At 39.7% G+C, this 24252-nt stretch overlaps 2 protein-coding genes and 1 long non-coding RNA gene across 6 annotated transcripts in view; 1 reads left to right on the forward strand and 2 right to left on the reverse strand.

Annotated features, from left to right (window-relative positions):
* The window catches only part of kidins220a (kinase D-interacting substrate 220a), a 45794-nt gene extending 42926 nt beyond the window's left edge, over nt 1–2868 (reverse strand). The window contains exon 1 of one of the 3 annotated variants that reach the window (XM_031758245.2): nt 2722–2868. The gene's annotated coding sequence lies outside the window, so the exon portion shown is untranslated. Of the gene's footprint in view, nt 1–1184; nt 1262–2721 lie in introns of those variants that run through there. The other 2 variants (XM_039603732.1, XM_039603733.1) reach the window with 2 other exon arrangements.
* On the forward strand, nt 2357–5886 carry LOC116334730. The gene is made up of 3 exons (XR_004200574.2): nt 2357–2647; nt 2819–2944; nt 5757–5886. It is a non-coding gene; the product is annotated as an uncharacterized LOC116334730 (long non-coding RNA).
* Nucleotides 3600–24252, reverse strand: part of mboat2a (membrane bound O-acyltransferase domain containing 2a) — a 43542-nt gene continuing 22889 nt past the window's right edge. Inside the window, exons 3-13 of one of the 2 annotated variants that reach the window (XM_031758246.2) lie at nt 20865–20942; nt 16304–16399; nt 13931–13986; nt 10883–10937; nt 9790–9976; nt 9027–9219; nt 8250–8353; nt 8089–8153; nt 7688–7820; nt 6744–6895; nt 3600–5897 (exon numbers count right to left, since the gene is read on the reverse strand). In XM_031758246.2, coding sequence (XP_031614106.1) covers nt 5729–5897; nt 6744–6895; nt 7688–7820; nt 8089–8153; nt 8250–8353; nt 9027–9219; nt 9790–9976; nt 10883–10937; nt 13931–13986; nt 16304–16399; nt 20865–20942 — 1288 coding nt within the window. In that variant the 3' untranslated portion in view covers nt 3600–5728. Of the gene's footprint in view, nt 5898–6743; nt 6896–7036; nt 7821–8088; nt 8154–8249; nt 8354–9026; nt 9220–9789; nt 9977–10882; nt 10938–13930; nt 13987–16303; nt 16400–20864; nt 20943–24252 lie in introns of those variants that run through there. The other variant, XR_005609466.1, reaches the window with a different exon arrangement.

Genomic DNA, 24252 nt, shown 5'->3' on the forward strand with positions numbered 1-24252 from the left:
ATTATATCAGAGCCAGCCTTTTCTACCCTCCTCCACTTCCTGAAATTGGACATTGTGGAACTTTTGTACACAAGAAAAAAGCAGAGTTCTCCCTAAAAGTACAAGAAGTACTTTGCACCCATAGCAAAAAAGCAGTAAGACGCAGTGACTATATGACAAATCAATGCACATGACCCACTGGAGCGAGATTATCTATAATTGGAGTGAACCATTCTCAAGAATTATCCTAAACCCAGAGACAAGCATGTTTCTATATTTACTGAGTCATTTTAAGCCTTTTTACCTTAACTGGATGGCCAAGGTTTGTTTTTTTCTTTGACACTTTAACTACTGGGTAGTGACTTACTCTATATTTAGAAAAGATATTCCCAGTTTAAGATAAAATTGCACAAACCTCCCAGAAATGTATTGTATAATACATCTAGCCAAGAGAAAGCCCTTCAAATATGTTTTCTTTTGAAAGGGGTTTTTACAGGAATTAGGGATTCAGCCAATCGATAAAAGCACTCATTAATCATTCATCAAGTTGGGCTCTTTCCTAATGGTCAGACCTACTTCCTGCCACAGTAACAAAGAATTAATCAGCTCCATTCATTGCTTGTAAGTTGCCCTGGCAATGGGCTTTATATACGGCTCAATATTTCACCATAATCCTTCAGACAAGCAGCTCAAGCTCAGGTCAATAAACACTCAAATGTCACATGCCTCTTGGGCTGTCAGTACAAAGGCCTGGCAGTTTATTCAAATGCAGAGTAACCAATCAATGCAAATATTTAACCTTTTTTTCTGAATTGTTTATATTTTCAGTCAGGGATCGCCTGGTAACCATTTGCCCATATTGGACAGTGCCAGGGAGAGGTGAGAAAAAAATCCTTTGTTTACAGTCAAAGCAATTGGAGCCTGTTGACACACCCTCCCCAGCTTCTTGCCTCTCAGCATAATGGGTGGACAAATACACCCAAGAACCAATCAGTAAACATTGAGCGCTCTCTCCCTGTTCAGCAGTGATCAGAGTGGAGCTCAGTCGCATCTTTTTCACAAAACACATGCACACTAAAGCTCAGAGACAATAAACCAGTAAAAAAGAAAGAAAGAAAAAACACAGCAAAAATAAGCTGCTGGAGAAAGAAGGGAAAATAAGACCTACAATCACCAGAAAACATTACTACAAAAGAAACTCTTACCTTCGTGAAGGGTAAAACTGGCAGTGGTTCTCTGCTCAGCTGCACACAGTTTCAACAAGCACTGCCGGGCTCAGGCTCAGCATCCCCCCTTTTTACAAACAGCTGAATATTAGATGAGGGGGCTGGCCTACGCCCATCCTCACCCAACACAATAGAGGCACACGACCAGATATTCATTCATTACATGCAATGGCTTGGCACCGACTGATAAAGATAAAAGGACGATAAAGCCAGTTAGGATGTTTGGACTCATTTGTATGACTTAATTTTACGGATAATGCAATAAAGTAGCATGGGAGCTGTCACTTTAGTATCACTGTAATCACAGTGTTTAAAATGACTCAGGTGCTGATCAATTAAAATTAAATATTAAACTAACCCTTTGAATCACCCAACAATATAGTAGAAGACTAAACAATAAAGCTTTTTCTTTTACTGTTATTAATGAAAATGAACACAGTTCTTGTGAAAGTGAATTAGTGCTATAAAAATGATCTATACACAGGATTCTGGATACAAAAATAAAGAAAAACAAAGGATTACCTAATAAATCAGTCGATCACTGCAAGTTATTTTCTAACCCATTCTTAAATGTGACAATTTATTAAATAAATTGTGTTGTTGCCCTGACAAAACAAGAAACTGGCTTCAGAAATTCGGTTTTCTGGCATTTTAATGTCCAAAAGTCAAATCGACCAAGAAAATAATCAATTCTATTCAGTAATGAAAACACTTGTTACTTGCAGCCCAATTCTCTTTGTTTCCAGCTGGAAAACTGACATAAACATGACATTTGTAGTGTTTATGTAAAAACACAAGAGCACTAGCTAACATCACAAACCATCAAATAAAACTCCAAGTCAGCTGTTTGGTTATCTGAACGCATTCAAATGTTAGAAGGGAACTAAGCAACACTGGATAGGGTCTCTAAATTTAACCCGTCAGCTTTTTTATGACCAGTCATGTGGGTATGAAACTGCTGAGGATTCAGTTCCCTAATGCACACCAGGGTCTGCTTATGTTATGTGCATAAGCAAAAACTGGCTCATGTTTTTGATCCACACACACACACACACACACAGCCTTAAACTGCTTGGCTGTGGGCTTTGCAACGTGCACAAAGTTCATGGACACAACAAACTGATAGGTTTGAACACCGTGTCAACATCGTGGCATTTAAACCAAGTCTATGGTGCGTTCACTGCTCTGACCCCCATGACTCTTTAAAAAAAAGAACATCTGTATGACGCGCATATAATCACATGGCTTTAAATGTGACGAGGAGAAGAAAAGTTTAGAAATAGTGTGGCTCGGTTTTTCCGCTGTCTTGACAAAGGTCTTTTGACAGCGATATTGCAAACACAGCAGCGACTTCCCGTTCACTATCACTAGGAAGCAACTTGAAAACACAGGCTAGCCAAACCTGGAAACAGGCTAACAGGCTAGGGCTAGCTTTCCAACAGGTCCGTACATTTTTTTTTTATCTTCTCTAAAAAGCTGGAGAAAATTACACCAACAATTTTTCAAGTAGTCTTACCTACGCTGGGTTGCTCTGTATTTTAATTCCGGTCCAGATAATCCAGTTAAAAAGTCTTCGTTTTATAAGCCATAATATCTTTGCTTCTGTTTGACAGAGGAGCCTCGACCTGCTACAGTAAGACTCCACCTCCTCGCACCCAAGAGTACAGCAGGGTAACATGTGGCAAGAAAACTAACAGGGGGAAAAAAAGCATCTCATCTCACACGTTTACTGTGGGGAGGTGAGATTTGTTTTTACCGTACGACATTAATTTTACAGTTTTAACAGTAACTTTATAGGTTCTGAGTTTAAAAACACAACAAAATATTTTTCTGAATTCAAAAAGTAGTTAAAATAAGCTTACATGCTGTGGATTGCTTTTAAGTAATTCTGTTGATATAAAACAAAATATTTAGCTTTTTCTTTGGTCGCCTATTAAAGTTATAATATAAATGCTGAACCTGAGTAAAGCATCTGGATACACTCCCCCCAATTTGTACTCAATTCCCATTATGATGTGCATGGAGCAGTAGATAGATAATCTAATGATGATGGCAATTTTGTTACACTACAAAGCAGAGCAAGCATTCCTTTTGTTTGTCCCATTTTTTTTTTTACTTTGGGCAGATGAAGGATATATCCACACAAGTCAAGTATTATTTTAAAAAAAAGAGACAAAAATCAATAAAAGATAAAAACCCAATTGATAAATATATTTTAAATGGTCCTACTCGTGTTCCTCTTTAACATGCAAGAAGCTTAATGTTGTTATATGCACATGTGATATATGCCGCTAAAGCCCTATTGTACTAGTGTTTGTATTCATTTAAAAACAAATTACTTCTTTTTTTTTTGTAACCGGACAAAAACAAATCATTTATGACATAATGGCAGTGTTAGTGTTTAAAAATAAGTTCTCTTTATTCCCCCACATAAATCAGAATTGTAATGTACTGTTATACAAATCTTTCAATAAATTTCCTTCTGACACAAAAATAACCAATATGTTCCACAGGCACGCACACGCACACACGCAGGCCCACATATACACAAAAGAAAAAAAATAAAATGCGCCATTTATGATTTGGCACTTTGGACATATGGAGCAGTTTGCATTGATCTGCTGGTTTGGGTGGCCATGCAGTGCAATAATCGCTATGTTTTTGAACAATGACATCCCTTTCCCCTTGGGTGGGCCGCTCTCGCCTACACAGGGCCCAGGCTACAAATATAGTTAAGTCGAGTTCACATCAACATCAACGGGTCACATGAATACTGGTACACACACACAAAGTTATGGCAGGAAAATGCGAGTGTTATTTTAGTCTTAAAAACAAAAAAAAGAAAGAAAACTCCCCAACTCATCTCTGCTGCTTTGTTACTACTTTACAGGAAACAAATGCATCAGTTTAACTTAAATTATTGAGAATGATTTTTGGAAAAAAAAAAAAAAAAAAAAGGAAGCATAATTTCAAATTGATGCTGTTGGCTTTGAAATCCCAAGATTATATCTAGGTACATTTATGTGTCACTATTATTCAAAGAGCAGCAAGGTGCCTTGTAAAAGGTCCTCTCTGCACCACGTTGTCATGAACTCCATCATTCATTAATCCGATCTAATGATTTCAGAAAAATATCACAGCAGTTGCTGTTATTAGGTCCAACTGGGGGACTCTAAAAGGCTAATAAGGCGAGCCACGGACCAAAACAACATGAGGAAACAGGAACACCATACAGCAAATGCTGAAACATCCCCTAGGCTAACATTAAGTGCACACAATATGAAATAAGACCATTTACCACAACAGCTGGCTTATGTGTTTGAAATTTGTACAATACTATAAAGTCACATACATATATAACTGTAACTGGTTTCTTTATGTGCTTTTATGCACTGTGCATGGACCATTTGACACTTTATTTCTAAGTCAGTGCGGTGATCTGATTAGATTTCTGTTGCGTTTGTAGGACTTAAGACAATTACTGCACAAATAACTCAAGAAGGATGTAAATTCTGTAGGAATTCTGTTAATTAAAATCATTTTGGATACTTGTTTTAACAACTGAACACAGAGGAAACCTGTCATGAGACAAATATCAGCAGAAATTTAAAAAAAAATGAATTCTGAACCCCAAGTCAACAAGCCTTAAAAAGTATTCTAAGTTACCAGAGGGTAAACAAACTCCCTTTGAAACACACATTTATCAGATGAGTCTTGTTTGCCCAACAAAAAAAAGCAGCAGATATGAAAAATATAAAAGATATCCAGTTATTAAATCTTTTAGACTGGAGAGGAATGAGATCTGAATTCCACTTTGAGATTCTCTCTTTCAGGCATAGTCGAGTCATCCCACAAAAAACAAAAGAGCATTCAGAATGGATTTCAATTAGTGTCGTCACAAACATCTAAATACAAAACACACACGATGTGAATTCTTCTGGAAGAGAGATTTAAAAAAACAAGACATAGAAATCAAACAATATTTTGAGGATCCTAAGGCCTGTTTGAAATTGGCAGCTGATGATAAAGGTTATGTTTCTTTTACATGTACACGGTTTTCTGTTGCCACCTAACAGAGGCTTGTACCCAGACAATGACAAAAACCCTCCACATACTGCTCTTTAAATCTGTTTACCTTACATGAAACCACACTGGTGTAACTGCATTTAGGTTCCTGCAGCGTGCCATTCAAACTGTTATTTCACCTTCAAAGTACATAGAGGGTTTAAGGCAGCTTGGAGGTGTTCGTTTTCACTAATGTATTGCAAAGTAACCACTACCGCTGATTAGTTTACACCTTGGCCATTTCTTCACCTTGGTCTCGTATCCATGTCAGAAGTGTGATTGCTGTCAGCCTTGCTACTGGAAGTTTTTGCCAGGATGTAGACTTGTGTTTTCTGTCTGATAGGAGATATTTGGTTCTTTGTCAGGTAAACAGACTCAACACACTCCAGGTCTCAGTAGTTTATAGTTCGTCTCAGTGTTTCTGCTGCTGAAGGGGCGGCGCGTCACCGTCCCGACCCTCATGTGGTCTTTTCTTTCTGGTTGCAGTTGTTGTCTGTGCTGTTGTGATCTGTCTGGTTGTCCTTCTGGAGGTCGTCCTGCTGCTCTTTGGCCTGCCGGCGTTTTGACTTGACAGGTAGGGCCAGGACCACCAGCAGACATAGAAGATGTAACCCAAAGTACCAAGACCTGCGAAGACATCGATGAGAGAGAATGTTGTTAACCATGCAACGGTAAACAGCATCCTGCACATGTTACAACAATATGACTTTGTAGTAAAACAAACCAAAAAAAAGCCAGTTTAGCCTGCCTGCAGTCAGACCTTTCATCAACACAAAACATATGGCGCATCACAGACATAAAATACAAAAATGAAGACCCAGGACTGAAAAATATGACACCAATCTTCTCCCAAAGTCCAGCCCGGCTCTCCTCAGTTCCAGGATATTCATAGACTGCTACAAGAAATGGCTCTACCAATTTTTTTTGAGAAATGTTGCTGCCATCAAATTGAAAACGAACTAATATTTTTCTTAAAAATGGTACATTTTCTCAGTTTAAACATTTGATATGTTTTCTGTACTCTATTGTGAATAAATTATGGGTTTATGACATTTTCAGCTCAGTGCATCTGTTTCAGTTTTACACAGTGTCCCAGCTTTTCTGGAGTTGGGTTTGTACTCTGAAGCTTTTTATCCAATTCCAACACAGGGCCAAAAAAATTCAAATCTGGATTTAGCCAATAGTTTGGTTTATGAACAAATAGCTACAGTGTGTCTGTTCTTTGCTGCCTGTCTAGCAGCTGTTGTTGATGTTTGGATCGTAATTTCTTTGCAGCGACTGGTCAATGTTAAGGTCACTTGTTTTATTTCCTCCTCATCCTTCAATCATAAAGCTGTCTCGTTAACCATTACTGTCTGCCAGGCTAATAAAAACATGTAAATTTGTATGTATTTTTTAAAATAAGAAAGGCTGACATTGTGTCTCCTACTCCACAGTGTATAAGAAGCTCATAGTGATACATGACAGACGTACCTGTAGAACTTGAGTGAGGGTCCTACTGCAAGTAGCACAAATGGCGCCACTGTATAACTAATGGCCACCTGAGTCCATGCCCACGTGATCACATCATAGATGCCCTTGTATGAGTCAGACACCAGGAAGTACGGCCTGATGTTGTGCCGTACCTGAAAGAGAGAGTATTTTTCTTACTGCTCTGACAAGTTCAACTTGACAATTTATACATTTTAGGTAAAAATGAAGCTGTAAAGTTTGAATTATACTCTACCCACTCTTCCGTACAATAGACTAAAGTTGAGCTAACTGACCTAGTTCCAGAAATCTCCACATGACAGCAGGGATTACTGTCGGCTTCCACTCATTATCTGCCCATCTTTCTTTTGCGCCGTCTCTTTCTGTCCCTCGTAGATCTTAGGAGGAATCTATCTCTGAAACAGCTTTGTGTGGCAAAGGCCAGAAGTTGGCATAACTAGGTCAATGCTCTGCTTGTCTTCCTTCAGATAAAGAAGTCGCTGCAGAAACTCACAACTCACTGCCCCACACACAAAATTGACCGTTTCTGCATTTTATCTCTTTTATCCAGAGACTTAATGCATTCCTAGTTTACTATCACGCCACTGTCTCTGCATAAATCTCCTCCTGTCTCCTCTTTTGACATAACTGGAATGAAGATGTCTGGCTTTGCCGAGATTAGTGGTAATGGCCTCACGCTCAAAATGAGGTTTAAGTGGCACACTACTTCATTATTATCCACTTGAAATCCATTAAGTGATTTTGTTGTGTGTTCGTTGGTCTGTTAAGTAGCTGTGGTAAATCTATAGAGGTCTTAAAGTCTAGTATGGCGGTGGAAAACAAATCAATTTTTGTAGCAGGATTTTAATGAAAGTTTTTTGAAAGTAAGTAATATACAAATTCAGAAGCTTTTCATCAATTGAACAGTGTGCACTGTGTGTACTCACTGCACGTGCAGCCATAGTCATGCCGATGCCGGTGAGGAAGGTCAGATAGTAGCCAGGGTACACCCCGTGCCACATGGCTGACAACAGGAAGGTGGCAGCAGTGGGGTTAATGGGACAGCGCTCGTAGCACACCCTGAGAAGAAAACATAATGCGTACATGTAGCGCTCAGTCCAAAAAAGTAGAAACAAATGAATCAAAATCTCGTAAATGGGCAAAACTGTCTAATTTAAGTTCACTGCATCAAATATAAGTGCTTCAGATTATAGGTTCTGTAAAATTTCTCCACATATTTTATGCAGGTATCAAGCAAACATTTTTGCTTATGTGTCAAGGACACTATACATGCACAACTTGTTCTCAGACTAAGAAAGCTACAGCATTATAACCGAAATGCTCTTACCTCTTAAGCCAAAGAGCTGTTTGAATGTTCCAGTTGTCTAGGAACAACTTGAAACTGGTGGCGAACTGAAAACAAATACATAAAAAAATATTCTTTCAGGCTTTACTTAAAAAGGGGCTTTATCTGGAAATAAAATAATAAATGAGAACAAAGATCCAGACCTCAATGTCCAGAATTCTGAGATTTGATATCAGATCCCACCGTGGGGAGCCATCTTTGTTGTATCCGTTGAAGCCGAATCCGGCAGCATTGTTGATAGCATCAGCTGCGGGACAGAGGTACATGGGCTTCAGAGTAGAGTGACTATAGTAAAGAATGACAAGAGCTTCCCTCCCTGCAGTTTGTAAAGCAGTGACGGAAACAAATGGAGCACTGGATGCGCTTGTCTAAAATTAAGTGCAACACCTCTAGATCTTCACCACTAGATGGCACTGCTACCTCAAGAAATAGGAAAGCTTCTTCTTAGGTTGCATTTCACATTGACAACAGTCATATTCTCTGAACCAGCCCCTTTAAGTTCAATTATAAAACTTAAAGAGGCAGTGGGATTGAGCAATGTGATCTTAGTAACACTTATAGACAAACTTTTCATCAGACTGTCCATCTTATCACCAAATTCCCTCACTTTTAATACCTGCCTAACTCACATTAGACCAAATATGAAAATTTGAATGTAGGCATAAGGTATTTCCTCCCTCTCCTGTCCCAGCTCTTCCTAACATTTTGTGCACGTTACACATGTTATTTAAAGACTGTTTCCTTTCCAGCATAAGGGAACCTCTGTATATACAGTGTTTATGCAAATGTTTAAAATCTGCATAAAATCAGAATATACAGATTTTATTTGTAAACATTCAAATGACAGATCCAAATCTCTGAATAACACATTTATGGGAGGAAATGTGTTATCACTGATAAGAAAGCCAAGTCAAACTCACCGAGTGTCCAGACAAAGTAGTACTTTGGCCTCAGCGCCAGCATTGCCAAGTAAAGGTAGACAACCTGGAGATGGAAGGGTGTGGAGTTTACAAAGTCGTCGTCTATCGAGCGCTCCACTGGGAGTAGCTTATAGAGGGACAGATAGATGGCCAACGAGATAGCACAGGTGCACAGCTTGGAGATGACATCATTCTGGACAGAGGTGGGAGACAATAAAATGAAGCAATCCAATTAAACTCGGTGCACTCTATTATATTCAAAAACGAACGCTGGCAACATGACGAGAGGTGATGTTATTCTACAGGAATCCGGTTAAGTTGATTTGAAGGTTAGTCGAGTCCTTGAGAATCCTTTCAGGTTTTATATTTAGCAACATCTGTTTTCACTTTGTTCCTTTCTTTTATCAAACACTTAAACACAAACGCTAATCTTGGACTGTCTTTAAATTATTAATGCATCAAGAATATATAAATAACCTTGAGGTTTCGATATTTGCGTCACAAATTCCCAGTAATGTCCCAGTTTCTGTCATGTAAATCAAAACCCTGTACGTGTATTACAATATATTATTCTTAGGACTGCTCCGCTCTGGGCCGTTAATCCAAATGTGCAATTTTACATCACAGTTATTATTATTGTGCATTCAAGATTCGAGATAGTACCTTTTGTCAAGTAAAAACTGCAATTTTGTATTGACCGTTTGGCTCATCTGCCTAACCAATCTAAATGGGACTTAACTGTGTCCACTAATGTGCTTTGTACCTTGGGCGAGGGTTCAGTCTGCTTGTACTTTCCATTCTCCTTGCCATTGGCGTTCTCCTGGTGCCGCGGCTGGTAGCACGCTCCTTCAATGAAGGCCTTGTAGTCGTTGTAGGAGCAGGTCGGCCCTGCCAGGATCCCCATGAAGTTACAGTTGTAGCTCAGGTATTCCAACAAGCTGGGCATACGACTTGAGGAGACACGGATTGAACATTAGAAAATATTCATCCATTCATTACAGAGTCTAGACCAAACATATATGAGTGACTAAACCCATGTTATAATGCTTTAGAGCAGTATTGTCCATATCGACTGAGAAGAAGTAGGATTTATTCGACTGAACAGTCCAAGCAAAGATGGAGAATCTCGACTGACCCTGGAGACTTTTTTGTCTCCTAGTTTTTCCTATTTAAATTTCATCTGCTAGGTGAAGCACAGTCTGACTGCTTGAACATGCAGGATGTCCTTCCCAGCAGCCATTTCGGAGTAAGCGGCTGACTCAGAGTAGCCCAGCGAAGGATTGTGATGTCTAGGGCCTTAAAGCTACAATGAGTAGGTCTTCTAGTGATCACTATGTTTGCTCTGTTTTATAACCATCTAGGCTGGTTTATGTGTAAGATTCACATGGAAAATGTGTTTTATTCTTTGCTGTGCATTTTTTTCTATTCTGTTCTTTTTATTGACTAGTCTTTCCTAACCTTTTGCCACACATAAACTACCTGTTTATGTGTGGCAACTACTTTTGTTTTTGCTGCATAATGATCTCCAATAGGAATGACAAAGGGGAGGGAATCACAGTTATACAGCAGGATAGATGGAGGGATAGGCATTCCCACAGTACAAGTTACCAGAGAGTAGTCAATGTGTTGTTTCCTAGATACAGAGTGCCTAACAACTGCTTGACAGCGCCAGAGAGACTGAAAGGGGAGGGCAGTGTGGCGATTGCCTATGCAGAAAGCAATAACGCCTTTATTAAAGAAGAGAGCATCATTGCTCTCAGACTGAATGCCAATTTAAAATCACAGCAGCTTTTTAATTCCACTTGATTCAGTGAACTCATCATTTGAAGCATCAAAAACATACCTGAGTCACATACCTGATAGCAAGGTATTTCTGACTGGGAGTCAGCTGCCCGTCTCGCTTGGTCAAACCTACAAATGTAGAGAGACACTTCAATGCTAACAGGTGACACGCATAACAGCTTCACAATACACACACACACACACACACACACACACACACACACACACACACACACACACACACACACACACACACACACACACACACACACACACACACACACACACACACACACACACACACACACACACACACACACACACACACACACACACACACACACACACACACACACACACACACTATTTTAAGCTATGTTAAGGGCCACAAGCATTTTTCTAATACACTATGCTATTTTAGCTCTTTATTCTGTCAGCAGGATAGGAACTGAAATGGATTACGCTCCTGCCACAGCAGTTTAATACAATTTAAAACTATCAACAGAACATTTTGTACATTCTGTAGTGTTAATTGTAAAAGTTAGTGTAGGTGCTACACAGGGCCTGACCAGGGTGCATAACCTCACATCCTATGAGGCTGCCCTAAACTGCAAACTTTTGGACATCGCTTCACGCCTTTATCCAGAAAGTTGCAGGCGCTTAAAATCCCCTTTCTATTTGTTTTTTTCTATTTGTCCGCAGCCCTCTCCTTCCTTAATGACACAATTCCCTCTTCATATATGCTCATCAGCCACTTTATTAGGAACACCTGTTGGACTGGTTCTTAAGGCAAATATCTAATCTACAGGACAGGAACAGGAACTTGAGGTGACAATTCACAAGGGCTCACCAAAATTGCATAATAGAAGACTGGAAAATACATTTCCTGGTCTTGATTTGTTCAAGTGCCACAAGCTACCTGAGTATTGTTGCTGACCCTGTGACCACAGTACCCATCTTTTGATGGGTACTAACATGCCATGATGCCACAAAGCTCAAGTCATCGCAAACCAGTTTCTTGGAAATGATGATGAGTTCACTGTACTCTCATAGAATGGGTATAGAATGGGTTCAGACCACCATCATGTTGGTAAGGAGACCACCTGTCTAACAATGGAAATCAACTTACGCTCGATCAATTGCAGGCTGGTAAAATTTACTCGCCTGGCTGGCAGCATATAGCTGAGCGGGACACAACAATATCACTTGCTACAGGAGCGATTTCTTTACAATATTAACGACCGTTACATGGAAATTTATGGCTCACACACACCTGATCCTTTGTTACCTGATCCTAAACCCAACACACTCTCTTTTTTTTAATACTCATTCTTACATTCTCATCTCTCTCTATTCAGTGCTTCAGTGCTTGTTTTTTAAGATACCCATCACCCCTTGTTCCCATTTCACATTCATTAAGCTATTATGTTGTTTAAAAATTCAATACAATATCAATCACAGCTGAGTTAGCAGAGGACAGTGAGCGACGGAGAGCAAGAGCAAAGGGTGTAAAGAAAAGATGATGCAACAGAGCAAACAGGGTGCTGTGTGCATAACCTCGTGCAAACTCATCGTCTAACACTGACTGTTCCACTTTGCAGTCTGCTCTTTGTAATGAAGACCAGTGGCTATGCAATTCATTATACTATGAGATTATATGCCTGTTGTGCAAGGTAATATTTAGTTAAACTTTCCTGCTCCTCTGGCTACAATTAAACCCTCTGACTCAATAAAAACTCAAATTAAATATTGACCTCTGAGACTGTAAACTGTGCCATCTACACATGTATTCTAACAAAGGGAGAGAATAAATATTGGGCAGGTAATCAGGATGTGGCACTTCGTTCATGACCAAATCATTTAGCTCATGGGCCATTTTATCTCAGTGGGCTGGACTTAACAGCACTATTGCATAGCTACCAACAGTAAAAGACATGTAAAGAATTTTGTGAAAATGTTCGCATTTAACGAGCTGCCCTGTTACAAAACAGATGAACAGTACAAAATGTCTTTAAAAAAAAAAAAAAAAAAAAGAGTGCAATTTCAACAATATGTCGCTTTTGTTTTTTTTACAGAGACACATTACTGTCAAAAACTTAAAATAAAAACATGCTGGTACAGCTCCTTGGCTTAACCATCTCACTTCATTGTTGTATTGCAGGCCGTGGGAAATGTGTTGTCAGTAAGAAGGCTGTAAAACTGATGATGATTCAGAACTCTGGTTGCCCAACCTGTTAATTTTGTCCATGCCACTCATATGCCACATCTCGTTCTTAATGATTTGGCTTCCTACAAAATACAGTGAAATCTCCAGAAAACATGTACTCCTGTGAAAATCATCCAGTGACACCAATGCATTTGGCATAGTTGCAAAGAGAAGCAGTTAAAATCCTTATGTCACACTATTCAAGTAAACATCATCCAAATTGTTATTAGACTGATGACTGTGTTCAGTCAGTACACTGAGGTGACTTAAGCCTCCAAGTGGGAGCTAAACAGCTGTGAGTACCTCTCTGATACCCGGTCATGTGTTCCTATTTTAAACATGATTTCATTTCTGGATCTTTATTTACTCCTCATTAGCACATGTGGTGTTTCAATTATATTAGCAAAGTCTCTATTTGTTCCAGGAGCGGAGGGAGAGTCAAATCCAGGTCAGCCACAGGAAGACAAATTGGACTTTTGCACGTCCACTAAAGTTGTGCTACCTTAAAAAAAAACAAATAAATAATCACAGGCTCTGCGGTATGTCACAATGTAGCACGGGGCTGTTCCGTCACATGTCTTGTCTTGACTTTTTGGACAGCACAAAGTCTAGTTTAATTAGATTTGGGATTAAAGAAAGTCTTAACGGTTGAGGAGGGGGGAAAAAAAAGAATGCAAAGTTGGTCATTGCTCCATTATATAACTGTGTTTATGCTCTCCTTCTGGTTCAGTAGCCCATTGTAGGAACTGACAACTGGCTCAGAAATGTGGCCATCTGATCTGTTCTCACACTCCAAAGAGAATTGAACTGACATTTTCACTTCTGTCACATCTGCCACTTCTTTTTTTAAAGTATGCACACACACGCACGCACACTACACTGGAGACACACGGGCTTTAACGACACTTGTTCTTACCATCATGGATTTCAAATGCCATGCTGGTGATCTTCTGTGTGATAACCATCATGGGCCTAAAGACAGAGTAAACATTAAAAAAACCCAAACAGACAAAAAACAAACACACAGCACATTTAAGTCTCAGTGTTCTGACTTTAGGATACATACATTTCCTCACACACTAAACCTTTCGTCCCGAGTTTTCCTGCCTGGCTGCTATCCCGTATTCATTTAGCAACTATTGTTTGATATTTTATGTGGAATCTTCCAATAACAGTGCAAACACTGAGTGGTAGTATCTTCACAATGGCTAGTTTCCTCCAGGATAACGGCAGGCTTTTATTAAACTTCCTGTTGTTTTTTTCTCCAGTTCTGTGCTGGTCAGCCCTCCTTATCCCGACTTAATGATATTCTCTATCAGTGCGGGATATGTATAAGCCTGAACTCAGAAAAACACAGCTCCTCTCCTGATGCTTGCATCAGCACATTCTGGATTAATTTTATACATGAAAGCTGCTGGTGGCATGAAGTTGAGCTACAAATGGAAGAATAAGCCACAGGGTAGAGATTATTCGCTCTTTAAAGGCGAACTGGGTAAAAGTTGCAACTATGGGATGTTACTATGAGACTTAAGCCAATTATTTTTTATCTTGCAAGTTTTAAGGATAAATATGTAAATGAGGCTTTATTTACCTATTTATAGTACTGTGCAAAAGTCTTGAGCCACCTGTCATTTCTTTATATTTTGGTAGGAAGAGAAATAGTTGCAGAGATTCATGGAAATGCAGTATATTAAATACAAACAATACTAACCAGCCTGAAAGTCGATATTTGATAAGACCACCTTTATTCTTTAATAATGCCTAAATTGTCTTAGGCAAGCTTTCTTGATAGGTTTTTTTGCCCTCCACTTGTCCACACACACACACACACACACACACACACACACACACACACACACACGCCAAAATATTTCAAGTTTTCAGCTAATAGCTCTTTAGCAATCACCTTATTGATGCAAAACTACCATTTTATGCCTATCAAACTGTCTCATCTTTTGGCATCTAGCATTTTTGCAGATTCAGCTAAGAAATTGGAAGAAATTGTATATTTCTGCAAAAAGTCCCTAAAGACAGATTTTAAAATGTGTTCTTTGCCAAGTTGTATGTTACGTGTTGGCACAACACTAGTTCATGCCCTGAGTACGTGTCTTTTTTCTGCCTGAATGACTCATAGGTCAGTGTTAAGTGACTTAAAGAAAAAAAAAATGTATTTACTGTATATTAGTCATCTTTGAAATATAGTGTGGAGATATGTGGCTCAAGATATTTGAAAAAGAAAAAACCTTTCCTAATTGATTACACTGAGGGAATTATTTTTTGTGTAGAAATGTTTTTGTAATATGCAAAAAAATGGATTAACTCAATAAATATGCAGTACTACTCTAAAAAAAATAAACACCTATCTTAGACATTTTCCCTATTAGCCTGAAAGAAACATAATAAGGAAACAAAATAGTCCAAAATCTGAATACTGGCCTTAAATAAAATTCACTTTTTCCGAAGCACATTTGGCTGGGGTGGGGGTACAGTGACATTTAGGAAAACATGTGATTTTGACATTTTGAGCGAAAACAGAGGGACAACAGATGTAGCTGAAGGAGTGAAATCTCACAGAGGAAGTATGGCTTTGCATTAGGTTGCTTAGTAACTAGCCACCCCCAACCTGCTGGGAGTGCGGGCTGTGTGCTCAAACTGTCAGACTGTCTGGAGAAATGGGAACCAGCCACTTGGAACTGCAGTCCCTGCCGACGTCCTCGTGCGGACACAGATGAGCAGTGGGACTCAGTCTTGTATCCATTTAGCTCGAGTCACATCCAATATTCGGCCGATTCTTATCGACGACTTCTCCTTTTAGCGTCATTTGTAGTCCATTTAGGATTCAAGCTCAATCAGTGGAGGTCTTTAATGTTAAATTAAGGTCCAAAATATCTTAAAAGTGCACTGATTATGCCTCATTTTCTGTCATTTGGCAAAGTCTCAAATGTTGAGGTCAGCACACAAGTAATCCCTGTGAGCCAAATGTTCAGGCTTCAGTCTACTCAAAACACACAGTTTCCCTCAGTGTTTAGAGACGACAGAGAGGGGATTATTCTTATAATTTGGTCAGCTCAGGCATACAGTTCACAGATGCCCCACACACCTGATGTTTAAACACACTGTATATGTAACGGCTAGCCAATCAAACTGGGCTTAAAGAGAGCGTGGTCTTAAAAGGAAAGCATTCAAAATAGCTCGTTTCAGAAAATGGATAAACTGATGGGCTGTACAAAGAAAAGCATTCTTTTGAAATGTGAAAAATGAGGATGAAAGAGTTCTAGTGTTAGCTTACCCTGTGAAATCTGCAGAGTACATGCCGTAGTCAAAAACGTAGACCCGTGTGATTTGACACAATATCAAGTAGCCCAGTGTTACAATGAAGCAGTATCTACACAGAAAAGAAGCAGAGAAAAAAAAATTATTAGATTTTATCTGCATTTAAGTGACATTTAAAAAATAAATAAAATTAAAGTAGTAGTCACAAGAGTCAGACATGAAAACTGCTAAGAAACTTGGGTACAACTATTCATCACAGCAACGAGGAGCTTTTCAGACCGGCACCTTGATATGTGCAACATAAACAGTTAATTTTAGAGTTCTGGGGGAAAAAAATAAACTTTCATCTCTTTGTTTTGATCTCTGTGGCTGAACAAAGATATTTTTTTTTCCCCAATACAGCACAGTACGCAGTGGCCTCAGGAACAGGGCAGAACTATGCAGCGGGGGGGAGGGAGTCGTAAACTGGACAAAAGGGCAGAGAAGGCCCCAGCAATGTGTCTCTGTCAGGGAGGGAAGACGGAGGACAACACGACCTTTCAAGACAAGGCCCAAAAACAGAGCAGCGCTAAAGGGTCTAACACAAAGCTGCTGCAGAGGCAGCTCAAGTCAAAGCTAGCCAGATAGCATCCCTCCGCTGTCAACAATAAGAGGAGTGTGCATCTCTGAGAAGCAATACAGCATACCAGCTACAACAATGCTGTGTTGGAGATAAGCCACAACGGGACCTCTTGATTCTCACAGCCTACTGTATCCAAGACGTCACCTGATATCTGCTGCCAAGCACGTATGAAAAAATAAAAGAAGGCACTCGTACTTCTCCAGTATGAAACATTTGTATAGCTTTCAAGAGCCATTTCTCTAGAAGCAATCAAACACTACAATTGCACACTCCTATTAATCACAAAACCCTTAGAGGAGACAGATGAAGCACAGTAAACTGGTGATAATCACTGCGTAGTCCTTTTTTATTCTCAGAGATTTGTATACAGCCCACACTTGGCATCTCATCCGAGGGTATAAGCAGTTTACACAATATTCTTTCAGCATTCTGCACATATAGGAGACCAAACGGCTCTTTGCAATGTTGCTAAGATTCCAACACCAGCAGCTTATTATAGTTATTAACCGCTGCCTGTAGCTTTTTCAAAGCTTGTTTCATTATTCTCTTGCATAAATTGACAATATTCTGTCCGTCAGACGCTTTCACATAATATTTCTCAAGGCTTCATTCATACGTGGTCCAACATTAACACCCACTAAGCGGTAGATTAGTAGGAAGACTTTGCATTTGGTCAGTAAATATTGGAGGGCTATCTGTCCCACTGGCTGGTAAATACCGGTGGCAAGAAACAAATGCAATGAAATTATGTAATGACAAAACTCTTCACCAAAAGTGCACCAACTTGGGTGACACCACTGTTGCCTGAGCAGTCATCCAGCATTGAATTAAAAACACTGAAATCTGCATCTGCGACAATACTGCAGTCTGTGCTAGCTGGGGAAAAGAGGAGGGGTAAATCGTGAAGAGGTCGCCAGTCCATCACACAGCAAACACAAAGAGAATGACTACTAACGCTTACACTGACACTGAAAGCCGAGATAAAAATCACCAATTATCCGTGAGAGGCGGCAGGAGCACCTGGAGAAAGCCCACTTAAAACATATTACTGATGCGTTGGAGTGAGGTACATTGTTCTGTTGCACTGGCAGAAATTACACTCGCTTTTAACAAAAAGACTAGACTGTATGCCAGAAAGTGCACATTTAGTGATTTAGTGCAACACAAAAGGGAATTTTTCTTTTGACTAATCAAAAAAAAAAAAAAAAAAAAAAAAAAAAAAATTGAATCTTTATCAAAAACCCTAATTTTGCCAGGATCAGCACTCTGCAGTAGAAGTGTGCAGCCACATTTTATCAGTGAGGATGTGAACTATATATGCAGGACCGGCTATATTTGTACTGAGCCCAACGGGGATCCTGTCTTATCATCACCTGATTTGTATTTGTGTAATTTACAGCTCAGAAGGGGGTGTTTCATTTCCACTCAAGGCATCAGATGGAGCCTGGAGACTAAAGCAGGCTGGCCTCCCGCTGTGGGACAGCGGTAGACAGGTCAAGCCACACAGGAGGAGCAGGTATGGATACAGTACACGGTGTACATACAGAAATGAAAACTAAAAGCAGGCCAAGCAAATTTGAGGAAGTAATTCATACAAATGTCACCCTTAGATTTACAGTCAATTTAAAAAGAGATCAAATTTCCTTAACTCTGTTGGCTAGCACTGGAGCTACAGACATTTAAAGGGTAGCAAAGTGGTTTCATGAACAGACGGATGCAACAGACTCTGATTTGGACCTTTTTTGGTATTAATGACCACTCAATGCATGCTACACTACATTCGCCTTTTCCACACATATTTATTCACTTAAGTGCTTTACCTAGCTTGCATTCACCCATGCCCAATTTAGAGTTACCAATTACTGTGCATGTCTTTGGACTGTGAGAGGAAGCGAGAGTATCCAGTAGAAACCTACAAGCACAGGGAGAATATGCATCCTGCCAGTATCTCTTTACCTTTATGTTTTCCCCAAACAAATGACACATAAGTTCCAGACTTTGTCCCGAACTTATGTGTCATTTGTTTGGTTTAGGTGAAGGTGCTGCGTGGGTGAAGAGTGTGCAGGTGGAAGGATACATTAAGTGCTCTTGGCTGGCTGTGAATTCTCTAGACTATGCTCTAGTCTCACATGGGTTCAAGGTGACATCAAACTAGGGAGCTGGCAGGGCAAAGACCATTTGATATCAAATCAAACTGAAGTGGAAAATTGCATTCTCACGTATAGCTCCGGCCCACAGCTCATGTGTGAAAGCGGCTCTTGAGGCCAATAAAACAAATGAAAAAAAGAAAAACACATAAAATAAAGACAAACAACCCAATTGATTAAACAGCTTTAAGTAGCTACATGCTGTAAAAGAGCCAATTAGATACAATTACCTCATTTTAAAGCTCAAAAGCTGAAAACTATAAAGATCGGGTACCAACATATTTGCATCAAGACAGCAGTTTTTCTCTAATTCCTGTAGAAGTCTGACTTGTTACAATTCTTTTTTACTGCCAGTATCCCTGTAAGTGGGCCCTTTCATTACTCTGATAGCCTCTTTCATTAGTTACACCATATCTAACAATGTCACAGTTCTCCCTCTTTGCCGTCATCCAGCAGGCAGTGCTGTGTTCACGCTCAAGGCGAGTTGGAACACATCTAGAACATTCCCCGTCTGCTTGCCACATCCAACAGGTGAGCCGTCAAAGACAGCGGGTAGCTGGGAGTGAAAGAGATCTGGAGCTCACGTGATGAATAGTACGAAATATGATGCCAACTACTAAACAAAGCACCCCTAGCCAGACTACAGCCAGACTTGGGTTCAATCCACACTTAGACCCAAAAAGCTGTCATGCTGTGCTCCCTGTATGCTTGACCTTCCTCACTGTATGTTGTGTATGGGTTCATTAGTTTTCCCCATCTGTCACAGATGGCAGGGGAAATCCAGGATGTCATATATGTCCCCTACTGTGGATTGGTACTTTTTTTATACACTGGAGAATATGTTGATTTGCCCTCAGTGTTTTCATGGCAGCAAAAAAGAAAAAAGTTTGACAGTGGAAAAAAAATAGTGTATTTAGCTTTATAATAATTCACTGCAAGCCTCCATTAAAGGGGACAAAAGATTATTTCGTTAGATTGATTACTGCAGACAACTTAAAAAAAAGAAAAGAGGGCGCTAAGGTAAAAGTTTTACCAGTGGCACACTTTTATGTGTTGAGATATTTTAAAGTCTACATAAGCTGCTATGTTAGAAATAGTTCAAAGAACAAAGGTTGCAGTCTAAAGTTCAGACTGACGTGTCCAGCCACTTGGCACAAACCCCCAGCTTGATCTCAGCTTATTAGACTGATAATAACTAATTTGTTATGTAAAAATATAATGCAGGTGAAGGTTTCATAAGCGTTACCGTAAGAAGGAGTGGACTGCGCTTATGTACAGACCTGCAAAGACAGAACACCGGGCTACAAAGGACAATAAGAGTTGAACCTCTTGCAAAAGGTGATGCATGTCAAAACGTGTTACTCATCTAGTTAACCAAAGTTGTCATTTCCATTCTGTCACTGGGTTTGGAGCCTTTTCTTTCTGAGAGCAGCTGTTGTGATGAATATTTCCTTAGTATCTATTTAGAGCGATCTTCCCAGCGGGAAACATCTAATGTTCACACCTGCACTCATAACCTTGAATTCTAGCAAAAATAACATCTAAGCCAATGTGAATATGCCTGTGCGCCTGAGTGTGTGCGTTTGTGTGTTTGTCTTCATGAGACATGGACACAGATGGAAGCCCGGGAGCAGAATCAGTATCAGTGGGACCCAGGCCTATGTGCCCTAAACAAATAAAGCACATGAAGCCTTAAAAAAGTCCAATATCTAATTAATGACAAGATTCGAGTGCAGCAAACTTCAAGTTTTGGTTTCAGGGTTTATTAAACCAAAAATTTTTTATAGGTTTGTGAGTTTTCTTCTTACTTGTGCATGTTCTCCAGCCCAGCAAACACCATCACACTGTAGGACAGGCCACTCTGGACCAGGAAATGAAGGGAATACCTGTAGAGAGACAGATACCACAAATAATAAACACCAGTGTTTATTTATCTACCTGTATAGTTGTAAGGAAGAGGAAATTACAGCATTACAAAGCACAGTCACACCAGCAACCATGTGAGGACAGACCTTTGTAACTAGTAATGTGTCATCTTTAGTCACAGGGCAGGGAATGTGACCATAACATCACACTATGTTCTTAATTAACATGTTAGTAACAGCACGTACTAACAAGATATTAAACCAACTCTGCCATATATCCACCACCTCTCTCCCTTTGTGCGAGGCGCACACAGTTCAGCAGCGGCAGCAGCTACCGGATGGATCTTTGAAGGGCGCAGTGTGTGATCCTACAGACGTCAAGCCCTCCAGGAGAGGAGAGATGTCACAGTGTGTTAGCTGTGACTCAACAAAGACAACACGTCTATCAGGGCTGGCGAGGAACAAGAGATCATAGGGGTGGGTAAATGGAATTGACTGAAAATACAAGGGTTAAGAGTCCGAGAGGGGAAAAGGCAATAAAATTCTTTTACAAAGAGACTCTAACCCGTTTGCCTGAAACGTACTAAACAGTCAGTTCCAAATGTTTGTCCGGCAGCATTGAGGAAAAAGCGTATGTTTCTGGCAAGGAGGAAATACAACCTAAAAGAAACCAGTCAGCCTGGAGCATTTGGAAGGAAGCTCCTTTAAGACCAGCAGTCGAGGGCTCTCTAACACAGAGCAGCAGCAGAATGTCTGTGTGCTATGAAAGACAACACGAAAGCCATCATATATGCCCCCTGAATAAAAGCATACACAAAAAAAAAAAAAAAAACCCCCAAAAAACTATTGATGCATTCATGCCCTTTCCTTCCTCTACATTACATGTTTATCGCCAATTCCACTTGTCAAGTTCAACCTTTTTATCCTGTGATTAGCGTCTAATTCAGTCTTTGCAACATAAAACACTTAACTAGGAATACTAAGCCAAGTACAATAAATGCCATATATTACCTCCATAAAATGTATCTTCTTAATGACATTTCTATGAGTGTATAGTCTTTTTATTACCTACTAATTACTGCAGACAATAAAACTCTTTGGCGGGCGCTCACAGAGGTAAATATCAAATAGTGATTATTTGGCCCCTTTGTGCTAAAATAGACGGCTGGTTTTGGCCAGACAGAATGAAGTTTGCTCACATCTCTTGTGTTGTCGGACTAAGTTGGTGTTTCACTTCCTTTATTAATACACTTCCCCTGTTGCCAGTATCTGATGATACGTTCCGCAGCCTTGCTTGAGCTGACTTTTCCAAGTAGCCTGTGGTTGAAGACATAGTCAAATGCTGTTCATTTACAAAAATAAATTTAAGCCCTGTCCACTTGGGACTGTTATTGCCACGGGACCTTGTGATTTAGAAATTGCAGTGCATCCACATGGATAACCACAGCCTGTGTTTTGCCTGAATTTAAACATCTGTGGTTGCCAGCTTCAAACCTTGCATTAAACTGATTAGGCTGCCAGATATTAACTGTTGAGCCTGTTTAAAGACAGACCAGCTATGGTAAATTGCTATCAAAACTTTTATTTGTAGTTGCCAAACCTGTAATTTTTAAAGAGGAAAGAATAAGTCACACAGGAGTAATATTATCCAACATATTATATTTGGCAAAAACAAATGGCAGGGAATTTCTCCTTCACAAATTACAGACACATGTAAAATTATGGTGCCCTCTACAAATTACTAGAGGTCCCCAGGTAACAATCGCCCTGTGCAAATTAGAAATACACTTCAGGAATATAAATAAGGAATAATTACTTTTATTAGCTGATTTTGCTTTTTTTGCACATCTGTCACACTTACACATTTCAGATCAAACTAATTTTAATACTAGACTAAGAGATAAACTGACTGATGTGTTTCTGCTGGATAGCCCAAATGTGCTTGAACATCAGGGCATGAACTGATGTCCGGACATTCTCCTTCAGGATTTTCTGGTACAGAGCAGAATTCATGAGTCTGTTAATTATAGCAAGTCATTCAGATCCTAAAGCATCAAAGCAGCTGCAGACCATCACACTACAACCACTGTGTTTGACTGTTGGAATGATGTTCTTTTTATGTTAGTTTTACTCCAGATATAACATGACATCTGTTCCATGGTTTCTCCACTTGTGTACAATGGCTCTCACTGTGGTTTGCTGGAGTCCCATATCTGTACAAATGGCTTTGTAACCCTTTCCAGACTGACAGATGTAGATGATTTTCAATTTTGGTTCTATTTTTGGATAACGTTTTTCCCTTAATAAATGAAATAATCATTTTAAAATACTAAAGGCCACTAGTGCTACCCCTCACCCTCCAAGTAGATGTACCTGTGGTCTAAGTTTGAAGTTTCTGGGTGACTTTCTTCTTGAGTTCTTGGATTCACAAGTGTTTTTAAGAAAACTTGACCTCTGACCTTGCAGTCATATGACCTTGACTTTGAAGTCAGGGTCACAGAGAATCAAACTCTGAGATTTCTAGTAGCGGCACCAATAGCATCGATTTGAGAATGTTCACAAAGTTGGGTTACCATGCCAACCACCCTCCCACCAGGGTGACAACAATACTCCATCAGCTTTGTAATCCCTTTGGTTATCCTTGTCTAACATTAACATTTGTTTGACGATGAAACATTTAAGTGTGGCAAATATGCAAAAGAAACTAAAACAAAAAAGATTTTAAAAAAACAAAACAAATACTTTTTCATGTCACTGTACATAAGTAGGGTGTTTCTGATACTATATGATTGACTATCATCCATCTGCAGCTTGGTGTCAGCTCAGTCATGCAGCATAAACAGTCTGTTGGTAAAGTGACATAAGACCCCATCGGTGTGATGATCAGATAACACTTTATCTGGCTATCACTTTCTCACTTGCTGTGCAGCTTGAAGTCTGATTAAGAGGAAACGAGTGTTTCCTGTGTTTGCTATATATACACACGCACACACACAGTGGCACTGTGCCAAAGGTACAGTAGATGGTCTAATACAGGACAACAGCTTCCTAATGAGACAGCAGTTACTACCCAATCGATTGCTTTGGCATGAAGGGCTGTGAAGGTAGTGGCAGAAGTGACAAGGGAGAGCAAAGACGATGGCAGCCAAACAGCAGGCAAAAATGAGTACAGGATTACAAAAAACAAACCAAAAAAAGCCCGGAAAAATGAATGAAGCAATCCTACCATCAAACCTAACCTAACCTGCTGAATCTGCTGGTTTCATTTGTTGGTATAGTAACATCAGCACAAATAAACTACAATAATCAGGCCATAGGCAGACCAAAGAGA

This window comes from Oreochromis aureus, linkage group 19 (assembly GCF_013358895.1).
Source record: "Oreochromis aureus strain Israel breed Guangdong linkage group 19, ZZ_aureus, whole genome shotgun sequence".
NCBI classification, from domain to species: domain Eukaryota; kingdom Metazoa; phylum Chordata; class Actinopteri; order Cichliformes; family Cichlidae; genus Oreochromis; species Oreochromis aureus.